This window comes from Garra rufa, chromosome 17, assembly GCF_049309525.1.
Source record: "Garra rufa chromosome 17, GarRuf1.0, whole genome shotgun sequence".
Taxonomy (NCBI): Eukaryota; Metazoa; Chordata; class Actinopteri; order Cypriniformes; family Cyprinidae; genus Garra; species Garra rufa.
This window is the reverse complement of record NC_133377.1, coordinates 21052875-21070975: the sequence shown is the minus strand read 5'-3', so window position 1 is coordinate 21070975 and position 18101 is coordinate 21052875. Positions and strand designations below refer to the sequence as shown.

The following is an 18101-nucleotide window of genomic DNA, read 5'->3' as shown; positions in this document are numbered from 1 at the left end:
CACTGCAGACACTACAGAATGCGATTCAATTTAGATATGCATCAAACTATGACTTCCATGAATTTTAATTAAGAGGCATCAAACGCCTGCGACGGCTTGGCTTTGGGGTTGTTATGATTGAGACTGTGGCCCGCACTAGAGCGCCTACAAGACATGTAAGCAAGATCTCATTTGTCTTAATCAGTCAGATGAAGAAATCAGAGGCTTGGTTGGTTCACAGATCACGTTGTTGGTGTCAAAGGCTGTTGAATTAAATCCAGACAGAAGCCATTCCTGTACATATATCTGCATGCGGCCTAACTAGACCTTTAAGTATGGCGTTTAAATAGACTCAAAAGTCGCGCGCACGCGAATGAAGCAAGCGCGCAAAACAGACCCACGAGAGGAAAATAACAACGCGAGAGCGCATCTGTGCACCCGCGAGCGCGCAGCGGCAGAACAGTATTTAGGAGCGGAAATGAATATTGGCGCAAGCCCCTGCTGCCTAGCGCGCACAACTGCACATGAGCGCTCGTGACACTTTGAGGGCGGGGCAATGACTTTTGTCTTCCCACCTGTGATTGGTCATTTGTTGAATCAGTTTCACTCTTGTTTAAACATGTAGCAGGACTTTGTCTTTTGCTGCGTCCCAATTCGCATACTATCCGTCCTAAATAGTATTCGAAAATAGAATTAGTATGTCCCAAATCGTAGTACGTTTAAAAAAGTATTCCAAAGATTCCCGGATGGTCTACTACTTAACTTCGGAATTCGAAGTGCGGATCAATGCACACTCTAACGGCTAATATTGCCCAGAACACATTGCGCGGTAAACGAGGATTCGATTAGAACTACAAACACGCATAAAAAGTGTTAAAAAACTACAAACATGGAGGATATGCGCGACCAACGGACAGGTAGAGAAAGGGGTTTGAGTGATAAATAATCAGTGTGTAACCTGATAAAAAATATTTTTAAATGTTATCCGCGTTATATTTCATGTGCAGCAACATTATGAACTTTTATAATGATAGGTTTGGTCGTTAACGTTTAAATGCATAATTATGCAAACACAAGAGCAAAGTTCTCAGCATGAAAGACTCATGAAGGAACGTGCCTCTTCATTTCTCTCTAATATGGTAGGAAATTAAATTACATGAAATGTAGATAGTGTTAACTGTGATGATTGACAGGGCAGTTTAAACAGTGACAGGATTAAGGTAACTAAGCAACAGAGCGTCCGTTAAAGACGCAGTTATGAGGAAGTAGTATGTCCCAAAGCTTGCCTACTATTCTGCTACATACTCAAAAGTATGTACTTTTTCTTCACAAAAAGAGTACATACTTTCAGGGCGTAGTATAAGTAGGCGAATTGGGACGCAGCAACTGTGTTTCCAGTGCAATATATTCAATATATGATATTGTATTGTACAATTTCGAAGGTACTTATTTTGTTTACTGCCTAATGCATGTAGATAAAATCATCAGTTAATAATATAATAATAATAATAATAATATAATATAATATAATATAATATAATATAATATAATATAATATAATATAATAATAATATAATCCTCAGTTAATAATAATATAATACAGTATATAGATTATTTAGGCAACTCAATTTTTATATTTTTAAATCAGTTATAAAATGAGCAAAATATGTACCAAGTCTACCCATGAGACTTTTAACATTATTCATTTAATATCTTAATTTTAGATTATAAAATGCATGTCATCAAGCCATTACAACAGTATATATTAATTGAGAGGTAAACATGTTAACCTATTGCCAATATCTACGAAAAGCACATGTAGGTTTACACTTACACATTTACACTTAAATGTAGGTTTACACTTACCCTACTACTTTTATATTAAATGGTGATAACATTGCTGCTTTAATATCAAGCATTGTATGATCAATGTGCAAAATGATGTAATTGTCAATCTTTTAGAAAAGCAGATCAGTGTAAGTATAGGTAAGGATGAGAACAATCCTCACTGTCTCTTGTTGCAGGTCGGGAAAGGGCGCTTTGCAGCAGTGAGACGACCTTTCTTGCTGCCTCCTTATGGTATTAAGGACAATAATGCTTGCCATTGTGTTTTACCTCCTTTTTCTCCGGCATCTTGGGGATTCTTTGACGAAAATGCTGTAAGGGGGGAGGGGAGCCGGCAGATTTTTTTTTTTTTTTCAAACAGATGAAATATACAATCATCTTCAGGAGAACATTAACAATGTAAAGAAGACAGAAGTGAGAAGAGGATAAATAAAATACAGTAAGGGGGTATGTTGCTTAGAATAAGAAAAAAACATATATAATAATTAATAATAATAATAATAATAATAATGTAAGACCAATGAAGGAAAGCTATCTAAACCCAATCAGAGTTAACAGAAATATTTTTTTCATACATTTCCAAAAACCTGACACATTTGTTATTATTAGTCAAACAAAAAGATGTGAGTAGTGAGCCAATCTCAATCAGAAAATGTGAAAGAGTGGGAACTGAGCCTATACATTTTTGCTTATGTATGAAGAATTTGCCAAACAAAATAAAAAAGTTGAAAATATATTATTTAGATTTGTTGGCAGGGTCAGAGTAATAACAAATAATATCTTTGGGGAGCGGCAGATTGTAGTTGATTGGGTTTTACAAATGTGACCCTGGAAAACCAGTCTTAAGTCGCTGGGGTATATTTGTAGCAATAGCCAAAAATACTTTGTATGGGTCAAAATTATTGATTTTTCTTTTATGCCAAAAATCATTAAGAAATTATGTAAAAATCATATTCCATTAAGATTTTTTTTGTAAAATACCTACTGTAAATATATCAAAATGTAATTTTTGATTAGTTATATGCATTGTTAAGAACTTAATTTGGACAACTTTAAAGGTGATTTTCTCAGTATTTTGATTTTTTTGCACCCTCAGATTCCAGATTTTCAAATAGATGTATCTCGGCCAAATATTGTCCTATCCTAACAAACCATATATAAATAGAAAGCTTAATTATTGAACTTTCATATGATGTATATATCTCAGTTTTGTAAAATTTAACCTTATGACTGGTTTTGTGGTCCAGGGTCACAAATGACCAATCACAGGTGGGAAGACAAAAGTCACTGCCAAAGTGTCAAAAGTCAACTCGAGGAGCGAGCGCGTGTTGAGTAGTCGCGCGAGCGCTCATGTGCAGTTGTGCGCGCTAGGCAGCAGGGCCTTGCGCCAGTATTAATTTCCGCTCCTAAATACTGTTCTGCGCGCTCGCGGTGTACAAACGCACGCTCGCGGGTGCACAGATGCGCTCTCGCGTTGTTATTTTCCTCTCGTGGGTCTGTTTTGCGCGCTTGCTTCATTCGCGTGCTCGTGGTTTTCGTGCGCGCGACTTTTTAGTCTATTTAAACGCCATATTTAAGCACCTATTAGAAGGTTTATATTTATTGTAGTGTCACTACAACGTGTTTATTCAACACAGGGCACTTTTGTGCCTCATTAAAATTTTTTGAAATGCATTTTATTGACTCTGACAGAAATACAAGATATAAACTCGCAATTGTGAGTTAAAAAGTCAGAATTGTGTGATATATAGTTTCTCAGAATTGCGACTTTATATTTTGCAATTGACCTTCTTTTCATAATTGCAAGTTTTAAAGTATGAATTGTGAAATGTAAACTTGCATTTGCAAGAAAAAAAGTCAGAATTCTGAGAAATCGCAATGACCTTTTTTATTTTTAAATTCCGTGGCAAAAATGGGCTTCCATATCATAGTCTTAGACATAAAAATCCATCTTTAAATAATACAAATATAAATAAATAAATAAATAAATGTTTTTTTTGTTTTTTTTATACACGACACATTTTACTCATACTGTATTACGACTGTCAAATGTATTACGACTGATTTCCATCACAATCAACAATTAATCAAAAGTTTTTTTTTTTGTTTTTTTTTTTTAAGTGTATTTCGGATTCATAAATGCTTGCGAAGCGTCATTTCCACCACCATTACTTCCACCACAGACTGAAATTAAAGCCAATACATAATTTGAGACATGTTGAAACAAGAGCACAAATTAAGAGCCCAATCAAATAACTATTAATTTAGTTTGACTGGCATTTACAGTGGTGTAAAGTCTGATTTTGATGCTTTTCTTGTTTTGTGACCTTCCCATTCCATACATTTGATCCAGGGCAGGGTGCTGCATTAACACGGTCAGAATCAGCTAAGCCTCTTTGGGGATTTCAGCCATCTGTGAAGTCAATGAGTAGCTCTAATGTACTGATCTGCCTGGAACAGTGCACATCTTTCTCCATCTTCCTCTGCTAATCCCATATAACAACAAATACAGAGAGATATGACACGTCCCCATTCTGACTCTAAAGGGGAACCTACGGCAAACACGACAGACCTCTAAAAGCCTGTACAGAAAAACACAAACAAAGTGGGTGTTGACGGGTCCGTTGCTTTGTTGAAATTCACTCTAAAGTTGCTAAAGTCACTTGACAATACCTCTTCAACTAAAGCAGATTAAAAGTTCCACCATGTGAGACAGAATGAGGACATGCACTGGAGATATGCGAGCATAACATGCGTTTTGAACCAAACCGTTAATGAAACTTCAATAGAAGATGATCTCAATGACAGACTGAGCAAACATGTAATGGAAAACCACTTGGGATAAAAAGGCCATATTATCGGTTGCATAAAACTACTTACTGGTATAGCTGAAAATTGAGGAAAATGGTGAGGGACATTTCTGAAGGAAGATGACCATTAAATCGTTGGGTTAGAATGATGCAATTACTGTCTGGGCAGGCAGTTACTAATAGGGTGATGGAATGATGGGAAGGCAATGGACTTGGGTCATCATATTGATATAAGAGCATGGCTCTATAAATGAGATTTCTCTCTCTCTAGTCAGTCTATTACTGACAGACTCTCTGAAACTTCCTCAAGGGAAACTCCACTGCAAGAACTGTTTAAAATGTCAGTTATTACTCCACAATCCCCAAAAGAGAGGGAAATTATAACACAGGAACCAGATTGTTAGCACATAGCGTGTCTATGAGTAAAGAACACGTATAAATAGATAAAAACTAGGAATAGATTTGAAAACATGCAACAGGTTAATATTAATAGCCCTTAGGATCTATAAGATGCCACATTTCTTTCTGCGAAGCATCTTGTTAACTTTGCTAAAGCTGTAATGCGGAGAATAAAATGTCAACTGACAACTTGAGAGCAGTATACATTTGTGACATGAATGAAATCTGTTTGTATTTTTATCTTGTGTGTGTGTGAGAAGGACCATATTTTGTACTGAAGTACAGCTTATGTCACAGAGTTTGAGCTGGTGAAAGCAGGCTTGTCATATCCCTGTGGTCTAATACTGCTCTTTTATACTTTCTCACACACAGAGGAACAGAAGACTGACCTGCTTTCACACTACAAAAAGAGAGGAGCAGAAACACTGGAGGTGGGAAGGAGGCAGTGTTGACATCTCATGACTGAGTTGATAAGGTCAGTAAGTCTGTACTTATGTTCTCCTTTAAACCCCCCATGAAATGGCTCAGTGATTTCAGTTCTCTTTCTTGTGTTGACATCTTTCCGTTAGGGCTGGGTGCAAATATTGATTCGTGATTAATCACAACCTTCTTTTAAACAATCACGCAGTAGTGTTGATAGCTCTGTTGATTTTAATAATTGATTGATTGATTGATTTTTGATAGATACATGCTACCGTTTCAAAGTTTAGGGTTAGTAAGGTATTTTATTTTGGAGGGAAATTAATACTTTTATTCAGAAAAGACACATTGAAGTTTATGAAATAAATTGTAATTTCTATTTTAAATAATTGCTGTTTTTAAAACTCATTTAACTCATTTAATAGCATATTGAAATGATTTCTGAAGGATCATGTGACACTAAAGACTGGAGTAATGGCTGCTGAAAATTCAGCTTTGCCATCACAAAATTAAATTATACATTAAAATACACCACCAGTCAAAAGTATTTGAACAGTAAGATTTTTAATGTTTTTTAAAGAAGTCTTTTCTACTCACCAAGCCTACATTTAGTTGATCCAAAGTACAGCAAAATTTTGAAATATTTTTATTAAAAATAAGCGTTTTCTATTTGAATATATATTAGAGTGTAATTTATTTCTGTGATCAAAGCTGAATTTTCAGCACCATTACTCCAGTCTTTAGTGATCCTTTAGATATCATTCTAATATGCTGATTTGCTGTTGAAGAAAAAATTTTTATTATTATTGTTTCTTTGATGAATAGAAAGATCCAAAGATCAGCATTTATCTGAAAAATATTCAAAAGCTTGGATTCAGTATAATGTTTGTGATCAAAAGTGATGATAAAGACATTCTTAATGTTACAAAATATTTCTATTTCAGATAAATGCTGTTTTTCTGAACTGTCTATTCATCAAAGAAACCTGAAAAAAAATTGCCACTCTGCTGTTTCAAACATAATATATGTTTTTTGAGCAGCAAATCAGAATATTAGAATGATTTCTGAAGGATCATGTGACTGGAGTAATGAAGTTAAAAATTTAGCTTTGAAATCACAGGAATAAATTACATTTTAAAATATATTCAAGTAGTAAGTTATTTTAAATAGTAAAAAATATTTCAACATTTTACTGTTTTTGCTGTACTTTGGATCAAATAAATGATGTTTCATTAACAAAGTTCGGGAGAAGCGTGTCAGATACTTAGCGTAAACATCACAAGAGGAGCCCAATCAAGTCAAACAGCGCCATAGGTTTAAATACAGCTGACTCACCACCATGCACTTGACGTTTTATCAGTAACCCTCCACCACCCCATCTCCTCACTCCGAGTTCTCACTACTCATATTGGGGGGTACTCTGGGTTCGGGCCATTCCCGAGCTCGGAGCCCTTCACCGGACAGCACGCCAAACATGCCCTACTATTCTCCGGCTAATTATATGTAAGCGTGAACTCGTGAAATACAGGCTTGGTGAGAAGAAGAGACTTCTTCAAAAAACATTAAAATTGTTTTAATATTTCACAATATTACCTTAAGTCCTTGTTTATCTTACAACATTAGCTGAATACTAAACCAGAACTGAATAAAATTTAAGTGTCTTCAGAGCTAGAGAACTGGAATTAATTTGGAAAAGCTGTATTATTACCAAGCCTTAAAAAAGATGGGTCTCAGTCCCCTTTCAAATGAACTCTACCACAGTTCGAATGAAATATGAACACAAAATATGAAAAATATGAAACCAAAAACAGGAAGTAATGACAAGACACCAGACTATGCAACATGATTTCTCGAAGGGAACAAGTGGTGTATCCAAAACAAAATGACAAACATGGAGCAACGAGAAGCTCTTTGTGAGTTTGGAGGTGGTGAAAATAAAATCATATACATGCAACAATGAGCGCTGAGCAGACCGATCATTGGATGGGTACTTTGATGTCATACACCCGCAGCTTAGCTTTAAGTCGAACGCATCTTTTCCTTTTGTTTAGGATGTTTTGTGAGCTCTGTCACGAAATACACATCATTCAACCGACCAATCAGGTTGTGAATGTATCACTATGCCTTTAGGTTCAGTATCTTTAGGTTCATAGTCAAAAATGCCAGTGTGAACGCTAAGCAGACCAGGACTAAATGTATCAATTTTCTTTTTGGTCCGGACCAAATAAACCAAACGAACTGAACTACAGCTTTCTGCTACACTCAAACAATGTATCAACAAACCTAGGCACAGTTTCCCACACAGAAAGAAGCATCTAAAAGAATAACAATTTCATAAACAAATCATGCATGAACACGGGCTGACCTGAGCGCCGCTGTGCTTCCGCTTCGATGAACACATGTCAACTCCCGGGTCTGGTATCCCACCTGCAGATCCCAGAACTTCAACCCCTGACGGTTCTGACGATTCCTCGTCCTCTTTTTTTTAATGAGCTCTCGGGTCTCAGGATCCCTCATCCTTCCCTTCATCCTGACTCTGTCCTTCACACGTTCTCCTTTTTTTTCTTTCACCTCTTTTTTCTCTTTGTTCTTGCGACGCTTGCCCTGCCGCTCCTGGCGTTCCTGCCTAGCCTGCCGATCCCGCTTTGCTTTCCGTTCAGGTTTGGGCTCTCTGGCTTCTCGGGCCTGTCGTATAGGCGAAGCCATGCAGGGGCCCCAAGGTCCCACCCTCAGGCTGTGCAGGCTTTCCTCACCCTCGCAGGAGCCCGGCTGGCAGGTGCGGAACTCTGTGAGGTTGGGGCAAGCTGAACCGCCAAAAAGGGGAGGGGCTAGAACCCATCGCAACCGGTTCTGCAGGCCCATCCCGCAACTCTTAGAGCAGGACGTCCATGGAGAGAATTCGGACACTACGCAGTCACGTGGGCATGGGATAAGGCAGGCCTGCTCTAACCGTGGCTTGGGCTCAAAATACTCGCATATGGCATCTTCCGCAGGAACGCCATCAGACTTGTGCACGCAGCCCACTTCCCGCGTCTGGATGCCCTCTTCGCCCCGAGTGCACACTGCTGGCCTTGGCACGCCCACATTACGCATAGACACCGGCACGCACTGGTTCCAGGCCCCTAGCTGCCAGTCGTACAGCTCTTTGTGCCAATCGCACACCCGGAAGCAGCTCTGTTGGTTGCTGGGCCGCTCCGATTGCTGGCAGTTGGTGTGTAACGTGGTCCAGCCCTCAGAATGGGCACACCATACTGCTCGACTTTGACTTCCTCCTGGACCACACTCGCTCCCCATGCACCTACCCCATGGCCCTAAAAAAAGAGACAAAGATAACATTTAGTAAAAGCTTCATAAACAGATGTCAGTCTTAATTTGCGCTCATGTTCAATATCCTGATTGCATCCGGTTTCACTTCCTGTACAGGTCATTATTAATGTCTGCAGCCTACATGCACTTAAGACTTTAAACAGAGTTAAAAACAGGACATGACCAGCCAGGAGGAGGCAAATACCCATTGTCTAAATCAATATTCCTGTATTCCCAGGGTCTCTATAATTCAAAACACTCTAGGGAGGTGTGGTGGTGAAGACAAGCTGATTTTACTGATGGATTTCACAGCGTGCCAGAGACATCTTTGTGGAGAGGGTCACAGAGTACAGCGAGAAGAAAGAACGAGGCCGTCATGTCGTTTTAAAAATTGGTGCTTCCCACACATGCTGGTTTTGACATGACAAAAAGGCACATGCTCATGAATATTAATTAGGAGCTACCCCGAAAATATACAATATTAGCACTAGTGCTGTCACCATATCAGATTTTTCACTACACAATTACCGTGGCCTTAAAAAAATCATGATAACGATATATTGTGATATCTATAGAAACATTAAAAAAAAAAAAAAAAATCATGCTATTAATCTTTTTTTTTTTTTTTTTTTTTTTTTATGACCAATGAATCCATGGAAGCCCGTTTCCACCACTGAAAAAAAGGTAATTGCAACTTTTTATCGCACACAGTTTTTACATCTTGCAATTCTAACTTTTCCTCAGAATTGACTTTTTTATCAGAATTGTGAAATATATACTTGCAATTATATATAAAAGTTATAAAGTCAGAATTGTGAGACAAAGTCGCAATTCTAAGAAATTCTAAAGTCAGAATTACGAGAAATAAACTATGAACTATGAGATAAACTTTTTTCTCTGTTTATATCTCAAAATTGTGACTTTTTCTCAGAATTGCGAGTTCATATCTGAAAAATGGGTCTTTTTCTCAGAATTGTGAGTTTATATCTTGAAATTGTGACTTTTTTTTATCAGAATTGTGAGTTTATATCTTAAAATTGTGACTTTTTTTCTCAGAATTGCAAGTTTATATCTTGAAATTGTGGCTTTTTTTAGAATTGTGAGTTCATATTTCGAAATTGTGACTTTTTCTCAGAATTGCGAGTTTATATCTCGAAATTGTGACTTTTTTCAGAATTGCGAGTTGACATCTTGAAATTGCTAATTTTTTTCTCTTTATAACATGAAATTGCAAGACAGAATTGTGAGATATAAACTCGCAATTGCGAGTTATAAAGTCAGAATTATGAGAAAGTCGCAATTCTGAGAAATAAAGCCAGAAATTGTGACTTTATAACATGAAATTGCAAGTTAAGTCAGAATCTAAACTCATATTTTTATCTAGCAATTATGAATTTATAACTTTATTGTGATTTTATATTACACAATTCCGAGAAAAAAATCTTAATTGCGAGAAATATCAGAATTGCAAGATAAAAAAGTATTTCTTTCAATTGTTTGTTTATATCACACCTTTCTGAGAAAAATGAATTGCTAATGTTAATTGTGACTAAATTTCGAGTTTAAAAAGTCAGAACTGTAAGATTAAAACTCACAATTACCTTTTTTTTAATTATTCAGTGGCAGAAACGGCCTTCCATATGACTACCACCACTGCATACAAAAGGAACATTTACACCAAACAGAATAGACTAAAATGCGAACCGTTTTTAATTCAGCACAGTCTCAAAGTAAGACAATTTATGAGAAAAATTACATATTTTTACTCCAACTAACTGGTGTTATAGTGTCGATCGAGTGTTTAAAATAACTTCCTTAAGTGAAATGATTCCTATTTTATAGTATTCTATACAGTGAAAGGCTTTGTCGATTAGCATTGCAATATAAAAGTACATTATCCATATGAAAATACCTGAGATGGCTTGAAGAACACAGATAAACAATACACTGTTGTAATTGTGTGCTGATTCTCATTATGTTTCATCAAACAAAACATTCCTTTCTGCATTTTACTCTGCTACAGCGACAACTGAATGCCTTTGTCCATATAAGGGATTTCCTGGAAAGTCATTCATATTATTACTCCAATGAGTGTGGACTTTCTACGAGAGGGTGCCCTCCAATATTGAGTATTAATTAAACAAATCACACCTCAAGACCTATGGTCAATGGACCTATGGACCTATGACCACTGGGGAAGAAAACAATCCAAACCATCTCTATTGACTTTGTATTGCGGGAAGCTGCCTCCTTGACATTTTTGACTTATAATAAAAAACAGAACAATGTCTAAAAGCTGCTATGTGACAAGGTGTACAGTAAACAAGCTAAAAAACACAGAACTACATTTTTATAAGCTGTCAACTCCAAAAAAACAAGCGTTTAAGGACACAAAAGTAGAGCGCAACGTGTAAAAACTTTGTATATCTGGATGATCTATCTTTTCAAGTAATAATCATTGGCCTAGTAATAATGTTTTTGTTTTGTTTCAGGAGGAAGGGTTATTCTAAGCTACAGTAACAGCTTTAAAACCTCCATTTCCTCAGCATCTTCCAATTTTTCAGTCTCTGCAGAGCACTAGAGACATAAGCACACAGTCTGAAGCAGTAAATCAAAGCGAGCTGACAGATGAACTCAAATTCAGTTTGACAATTTGCTGAGGTCATGAGATGGAAAAAAAAAGCTTTTTATGCCAAGTGATGAAGTGTTATATTGCATCTCTATTCTCATATTTTTCATTTTCACGATAATCCGTAACCATCACCTGAGGTCATTTCATTTGATTGCGATGCACAGCTGAGATCTTCTCGCAAAGAATCTTTTTTAAAAGCACTCTCTCTCTGCCTACAGTGGTTCATTGTGTGCTCTGGTACTTGTCTTAGAAAGTGCCTGGGCCAAAGGGTGATTTATTTCAGAGAAAAGAAGGCCATTTGAAGCCCTGCTTTATGACTCCACTCGATAAGGACGAGACAGGCCGATGTAAATGTCAACGGAAGAAGCAGTGGGCTAAATTAGCCTACAGCTGCAACCACAAGGACCAGGTCAATACAGATCGATACCGACCACAAGAAACTGCTTCAGATACAACAGACGGAGCCACCACAAACCAAATAACCTCAAACACCGGAAAAAGATATTTATATGCTCCATGCACTCACACATAGTTTTTTCCCCACTAGCATCCCCAATACAAGATTCTGATTTAATAAAAAACTAGTGGCGAGTAATTTCCGACTTATTCCTTGAGCAGTTTGTCACATGGTTAGTCGCTGTAAACTCCAATTTTCTGGGGAAATCAAGAGGAATTTGATTTTGAGAGCAAGTAGGAAGATTAAAATTCCATGCAAGCAATGTCTGCATCAAACACTCAAAACATAACCTTAAAGACAGTTATGGGTTAAGTACAACTTGAACTCAATCAACAGCATTTGTTAGTTAACCCAAAAATTAAGTTCCACATGTCCCTCCTTTTCTAAAAAAAAGCATCAATCTGAGTTACAGTGAAGCACTTACAATAGAAGTTAAAGAAGCCTATTAAAAAAAGTTAAATACTTATTGTTTCAATAGTATAGTCATAAGACAAACTATATGTATAACGGGTATATTTGTAGCAATAGCCAAAAATATATTGTATGGGTCAAAATTATAGATTTTTCTTTTATGCCAAAAATAATTAGGATATTAAAGGAGTAGTTCACTTTCAGAACAAACATTTACAGATAATGTACTCACCCCCTTGTCATCCAAGATGTTCATGTCTTTCTTTCTTCAGTCATAAGGAAAATATATTTTTTGAGTAAAACATTTCAGGATTTCTCTCCAAATAATGGACTTCTGTGGTGTCCCCGAGTTTGAACTTCCAAAATGCAGCTTTAAGGGGCTCTAAACGACCACAGCCGAGGAAAGAAAAGTCTTATCTAGCAAAACGATGGGTTATTTTCTAAAAAAAAATTAAAATTTATATACTTTTTAACCTCAAATGCTCGTCTTGTCAAGCTTGGCAAGATGAGCATCTGAGATTAAAAAGTATATAAATTATAAATCTTTTTAGAAAATAACCAATCGTTTGGCTAGATAAGACCTTTCTTCCTCAGCTGGGATCATTTAGAGACCTTTGAAGCTGTATTTAAACTGAATTTTGGAAGTTCAAACTTGGAGGCACCATAGAAGTCCACTATATGGAGAGAAATCCTGAAATGTTTTCCTTAAAAAAAAAACACCATTTCTTTACGATTAAAGAACGAAAGACATGAACATCTTGGATGACAAGGGGGTGAGTACATTATCTGTACATTAATGTTCTGAAAGTGAACTACTCCTTTAAGTCAAGATCATGTTCCATGGAGATATTTAGTACATTTTCACCGTAAATATATAAAACCCTAATTTTTGATTAGTATGTTTTGGCCGCATCAATCCACAAATGTAGAAGATTGAGCATGTACTGTTGTATGAATGTGGAATATTCTTTAACTAGAAGCTCTATGTCACAAACAACTGCATGTGTTTGTAGAGGAAGCATAATGGAGCTCCCCAGAGAGAGCTGGCAAGAGCTTCTTCATTCACAACGCCTGCAGTTGCAGGTGCTCAGAATAATTTATGAGCATGTCACAGGGTGATGTGGTCATCTACAGGCCAGGGGACACCAGGGAGACGCAGAGCAAAACACCATGCAGGACCAGGCGGCACATCACAGAAGCACGACAGAGTCATGCCCGCAAATTTTAGAAAAGATGGAAGATGGCAAATTCATTTCCATCCATAAAGGTTACTGTGGATGTGGTGTATTAAATGAAAAGAGATGGAAAAGCCAGGGATGTGGGAATGAGTAAGGGAAAAGAAGATGGCACAAGACGGATAAAAGAAGGAGAAGGAGAGAGGTTTACGGTAGATAAGACTCCTTTGTTTGTAGGCCGTTGGATCTATAGCCGCAGGGCATCAGTGCAAGAGCTCATCAATTTCCCTGTCTGCTCATGCACCTGCCACTCACTGATTTTTATTATCTCCTATCACATAAACACGGCCCAAATGTACACACACGTGACACAAGAACAGATGTAAACATAATTTTCAGTTAAATGTTACTCAGTTTCTGAAAATTCATTAAGCAATTCAGAGAGTTGCAAGCTAGAAAGTTGTTTTTAATACTGAGTGCTGCAGATAATCATAGCTATACTGATATCCAGACCAACAGAGCATTTGCAAGTGTAACATTGCTTTTTCACAATTCAGAAATTAGGTAACTTACAATTTAGAAGGATATTGCTGTTTACTTCATCAGTTTTTTTTTAAATCTCTGTAAGTGAAGATAGTTCCAAACAAAGCCAATGAATGTAAAATTTATTGACTCTGAGCAACACATTCTGACTTGAAATGTCAGTTGAATGGTGCTATAACTCTAATGCTCTGACGTTTTAAAATAACATACCATCTGCACTACACCTAAACCTACCCTATAGTATGAATAAAAGCAAATGTGAAAAAGGGCAAGCATGCCGTTTTATCTTGTTTTTCACTCTTTCAGCTCTTTCATCATGAGTAATGTTTTTCACAGGATTCGTACCCAAGGATTCCACATCCTAAGTCCAATTCTGTGCTGGCTGAGCTACCAAGCAAGCTTGTTACCTCTGGTGTTGTGTCCATTTTTGACCCCCTGCCAAATTATTACCCCCTCTCGTTGAAAACGCTACATGATTGCCTAATACTAACCCCTCCCTGTTGAAAAAAACAGCATATGGTGGTTAGGTAGGTTTTGATGCCGATCCTTTGCTGGTAATGCTGGTCCTTAGCTGGTCTATGCTGGTCCTTTGCTAGTTTATGCTGGTCCTTGACCAGAAACATGACCAGCTAAGGACCAGCATAAAACAGCAAAAGACCAGCATAAACCAGCTAAGGACCAGCATTAACCAGCAAAGGACCAGCACAAACCAGCTAAAACCAGCATCCCAGCATCAAAACATACTTAACCAGCATATGCTGTTTTTTTTTCCAACAGGGCTCCCCCACACTTAACCCTAAACCTACCAATAGGGGGTTGGTAATCTGACAGGGGTCAATGCTGGAAAGTGAAACATATGGAGCTGTAATCACAACTGTGTAGTGTTTATTTCTGTTGGAAACTGTAGTGATATTTAGATATTGTTACGTATTTTACATCAAGTTCCCACAGGTACGTTTTTGTCATGAGATCAGGTAGACAGAATGAGTCAGTAATTCAATAATTCACAGTTTCATTCTTGTATGAATCAGTTTTTGATGGAATCAGTTCAGTGAATGATTCAGTGATTCACTAATAAAGACATGTTTTGTTCATAAATGAATCAATATTTTTTGAACAATTCAGCTGAGTAATGATTCAATGATGCACCCATAAAGACGTGTTTCAATCCTGAATGAATAGTTTGAGACAAATCAGTTCTCAATAATGAAAAACTGTCGACACTGACTGGTGTACTGATCTACAGTTTAGGTCAAAAGTTTACATCACCCTTTCAGAATCTGTGAAATGTTATGGTCTTATTGACCAAAATTAGAGGGATCATACAAATGCATGTTATTGTTTATTTCGTACTGACCTGAATAAGATATTTTAAATAAAAGATGTTTACATATAGTCCACAAGGGAAAATAATAGTTTAATTCATAAAAATGACCCCGTTCAAAAGTTACATCCCCTTGATTCTTATTACTGTGTTTCTATCTGAATGATCCACAGCTGTGTTTTTTTTTTTTTTTTTTTTGTTTGTTTTGTTTAGTGATAGTTAAACTGCCTGCTGTTCTTCAGAAAAATCCTTCAGGTCCCACATGGTTTTCCAGCCTTTTTGTGTATTTGAACCCTTTCCAACAATGATTGTATGATTTGAAGGTCACACTGAGGACAACTGAGGTTGTACTGAGATATGCAACTATTAAGGAAGGTTCAAACTCTCACTGATGGTCCAGACGGAAAAACCATGCATTTAGAGAGAAACCTTTTTGAATTTGAAGATCAGGGTAAATTTAACTTATTTTATCTTCTGTAAAACATTTAACTATCTTCTGTAGCCTCTGAATGGCAGTACTAAGTGGAAAAATATGATATTTAGGTAATAATGTACACATTTCCATTCTGTCCAAAAGTTTTCACCCTCTGGCTCTTAATGCATTGTTTCTTTGTTTTTATTCTGGAGCATCAGTGAGTGTTTGAACATTTTAATAGTCCCTAAGTTGTTTGAGATGGATCCCAAAATCATATAGTCATTGTTGGAAATGCCGGAAATCCAAAGAATTCGTGAATTCATTTAGTGTATTTAGTGTATTTCATGTATTTATTTGGTAGCTGTAGAATAGAATGGATAATGTCTCATCAGTCAGTCATTACCCAAATATAAAACCTGATCTCATTTTTATTTATTTTTTTATTTTTTGATAACGATGGAATGACTGCACATCAATTGCAAAGCAGTCATGGAACTCTTGAAATAATAAATCAAAAGAAGCTTTTACAAAGCAATTACATTTAGCACAAATATCCTCCCATGAGTACAAGAAATCCATTATACAATTAATTTAGTTTTTCATTTTTAATCAAACACAAATTCTCAAAGGCCTTCATTAGCTCAGTGAAGAGAAGCAAGTGATTGTTGAAGGTTATAAGACGTGTTTTTCACAGATACGATTATGTACAGTAGACAGCTTTTACTGTCTAACTGAGAAGAATAGGAGAATGAGAGATTGAGGGAGGGTGACTGCTCATATGTAAAATAATTTCTCTTTTGCATCCTCTCCCCATCCCCAATTTGGTATTTCCTGTGGTGCCAGGTGGGCAAGCTAAACCTGGCATTTACCAGGGAAATGTAAAACAGCGTGAAATGTTGCTCCATACCAGCTTGGCTGGATACAGAGGCTTTAGAAAATGGGAGCATGCTGGGCAGACGCTCGGCATTCATGCGCTCCAGACACTCGCATGATGAAGAACTAGGAAAAGCCCAGGAAAAGGTCACACGTTTCAACCACTGACTATTGTTTAGATCGGCACGATTACAAAGTTAAAATGTTATTCCATTAAATTGCATGATATTTGCTGTCAGAGGGGAAAAAGAGATATAATTCTCTGCAGTCTTTTATCAGACTCAGTCTCAGTCAGTGCTGTCGAATGAGGACAGTCGGGTTTTATCTACTACCCACAGAGAAATATTGAAGTTGTGCTGATAACTAATAATATAGCGAATAGCTCACACTTTACCTACACTTTTAACATCAAGACATCTTCTACACCCGAGACAACCATATAGGAGTCATAAAATATTTTATCCCCCTTTCTTATTCATGTTGAATCTCTTTTTTGATCACAGTAGACAGTAGGCTTTTCCAAAGCTTGCTGCTGAGTCTATTGGCCACAAATCTCTTTACACAGACGTCTGGATTTGCCTGTATTCCTTTTCCTGGATGAATCATAATTGGTTCTAGAGCATTTTTTATGTTGTAAAGCGATACAGTGTTAGTCACAAGGATGTGATTTTGCAGTGTTGCTAACATACAGTACATGTGCCATTGTGATAGTAAAATAAGGAGCAAAGACATTCGAGAGACAATATTCCCAAACTCATATTGTTCTCATTCAAGGATATGCCAAAGGGTGGCCCAGAGGAATATTTTTTTCATTGCTCAGAGGTTGCTCTTTTATATCTCAGGAGACTTAATTCACAGTTGTTTCTTGTAGGTCTCAGTTTTGTCTCACATTTCCCCTAAAATTCCTTAGAAAATACACAAAAATAACAAGAAAATTAAGGATGTGCCTGAATAGTAAATCTATATTTGGAAAGGCACGGAAAAGGAATAACATGTTCTACAGGGCCACTAAAGGGACATGGTTAAAATTTAACTTAACGCATAAACAGAGTAAGGTACGGAAGCCCATTTTTACCACAGAATAAAAAATAAAAAAAGGTAATTGCGACTTTTTCATCTCACAATTCTGACTTTTTTCTCAAAATTGTGATATAAACTTGCAATTGTGAGTTAGAAAGTCCAATATTGAGCTGAAAAAAGACTGATATGTTCTCAGAATCATGAGTTTATATCTCGCAATTATGACTTTATCTCTCAGAATTGTGAGTTTATGTCTCAATTGCAATTGTGACTTTATAACTCGCCATTGTGAGTTTACTGTATATCACGCAATACTGAGAAAAAAAGTCAGAACTGCGAGTTTGTATTAAACAATTTTAAGAAAAAAAGTCAGAATTTACTTCTTATCTCGCAATTCTGACTTTAAAACTTCATACAAAACAATCCCAATTCTGACTTTGTTCTCGCAACTACGAGTTTGCATGTCGCAATTCTGACTTTTTTTTTCTCTCA

At 36.8% G+C, this 18101-nt stretch overlaps 1 protein-coding gene across 1 annotated transcript in view; it reads right to left on the bottom strand.

The window, feature by feature from the left end:
- The window catches only part of thsd7aa (thrombospondin, type I, domain containing 7Aa), a 143406-nt gene that overhangs the window by 80937 nt on the left and 44368 nt on the right, over positions 1-18101 (bottom strand). Inside the window, exon 2 of the mRNA XM_073821438.1 lies at positions 7819-8764. Coding sequence (XP_073677539.1) covers positions 7819-8764 — 946 coding nt within the window. The remainder of the gene's footprint in view (positions 1-7818; positions 8765-18101) is intronic.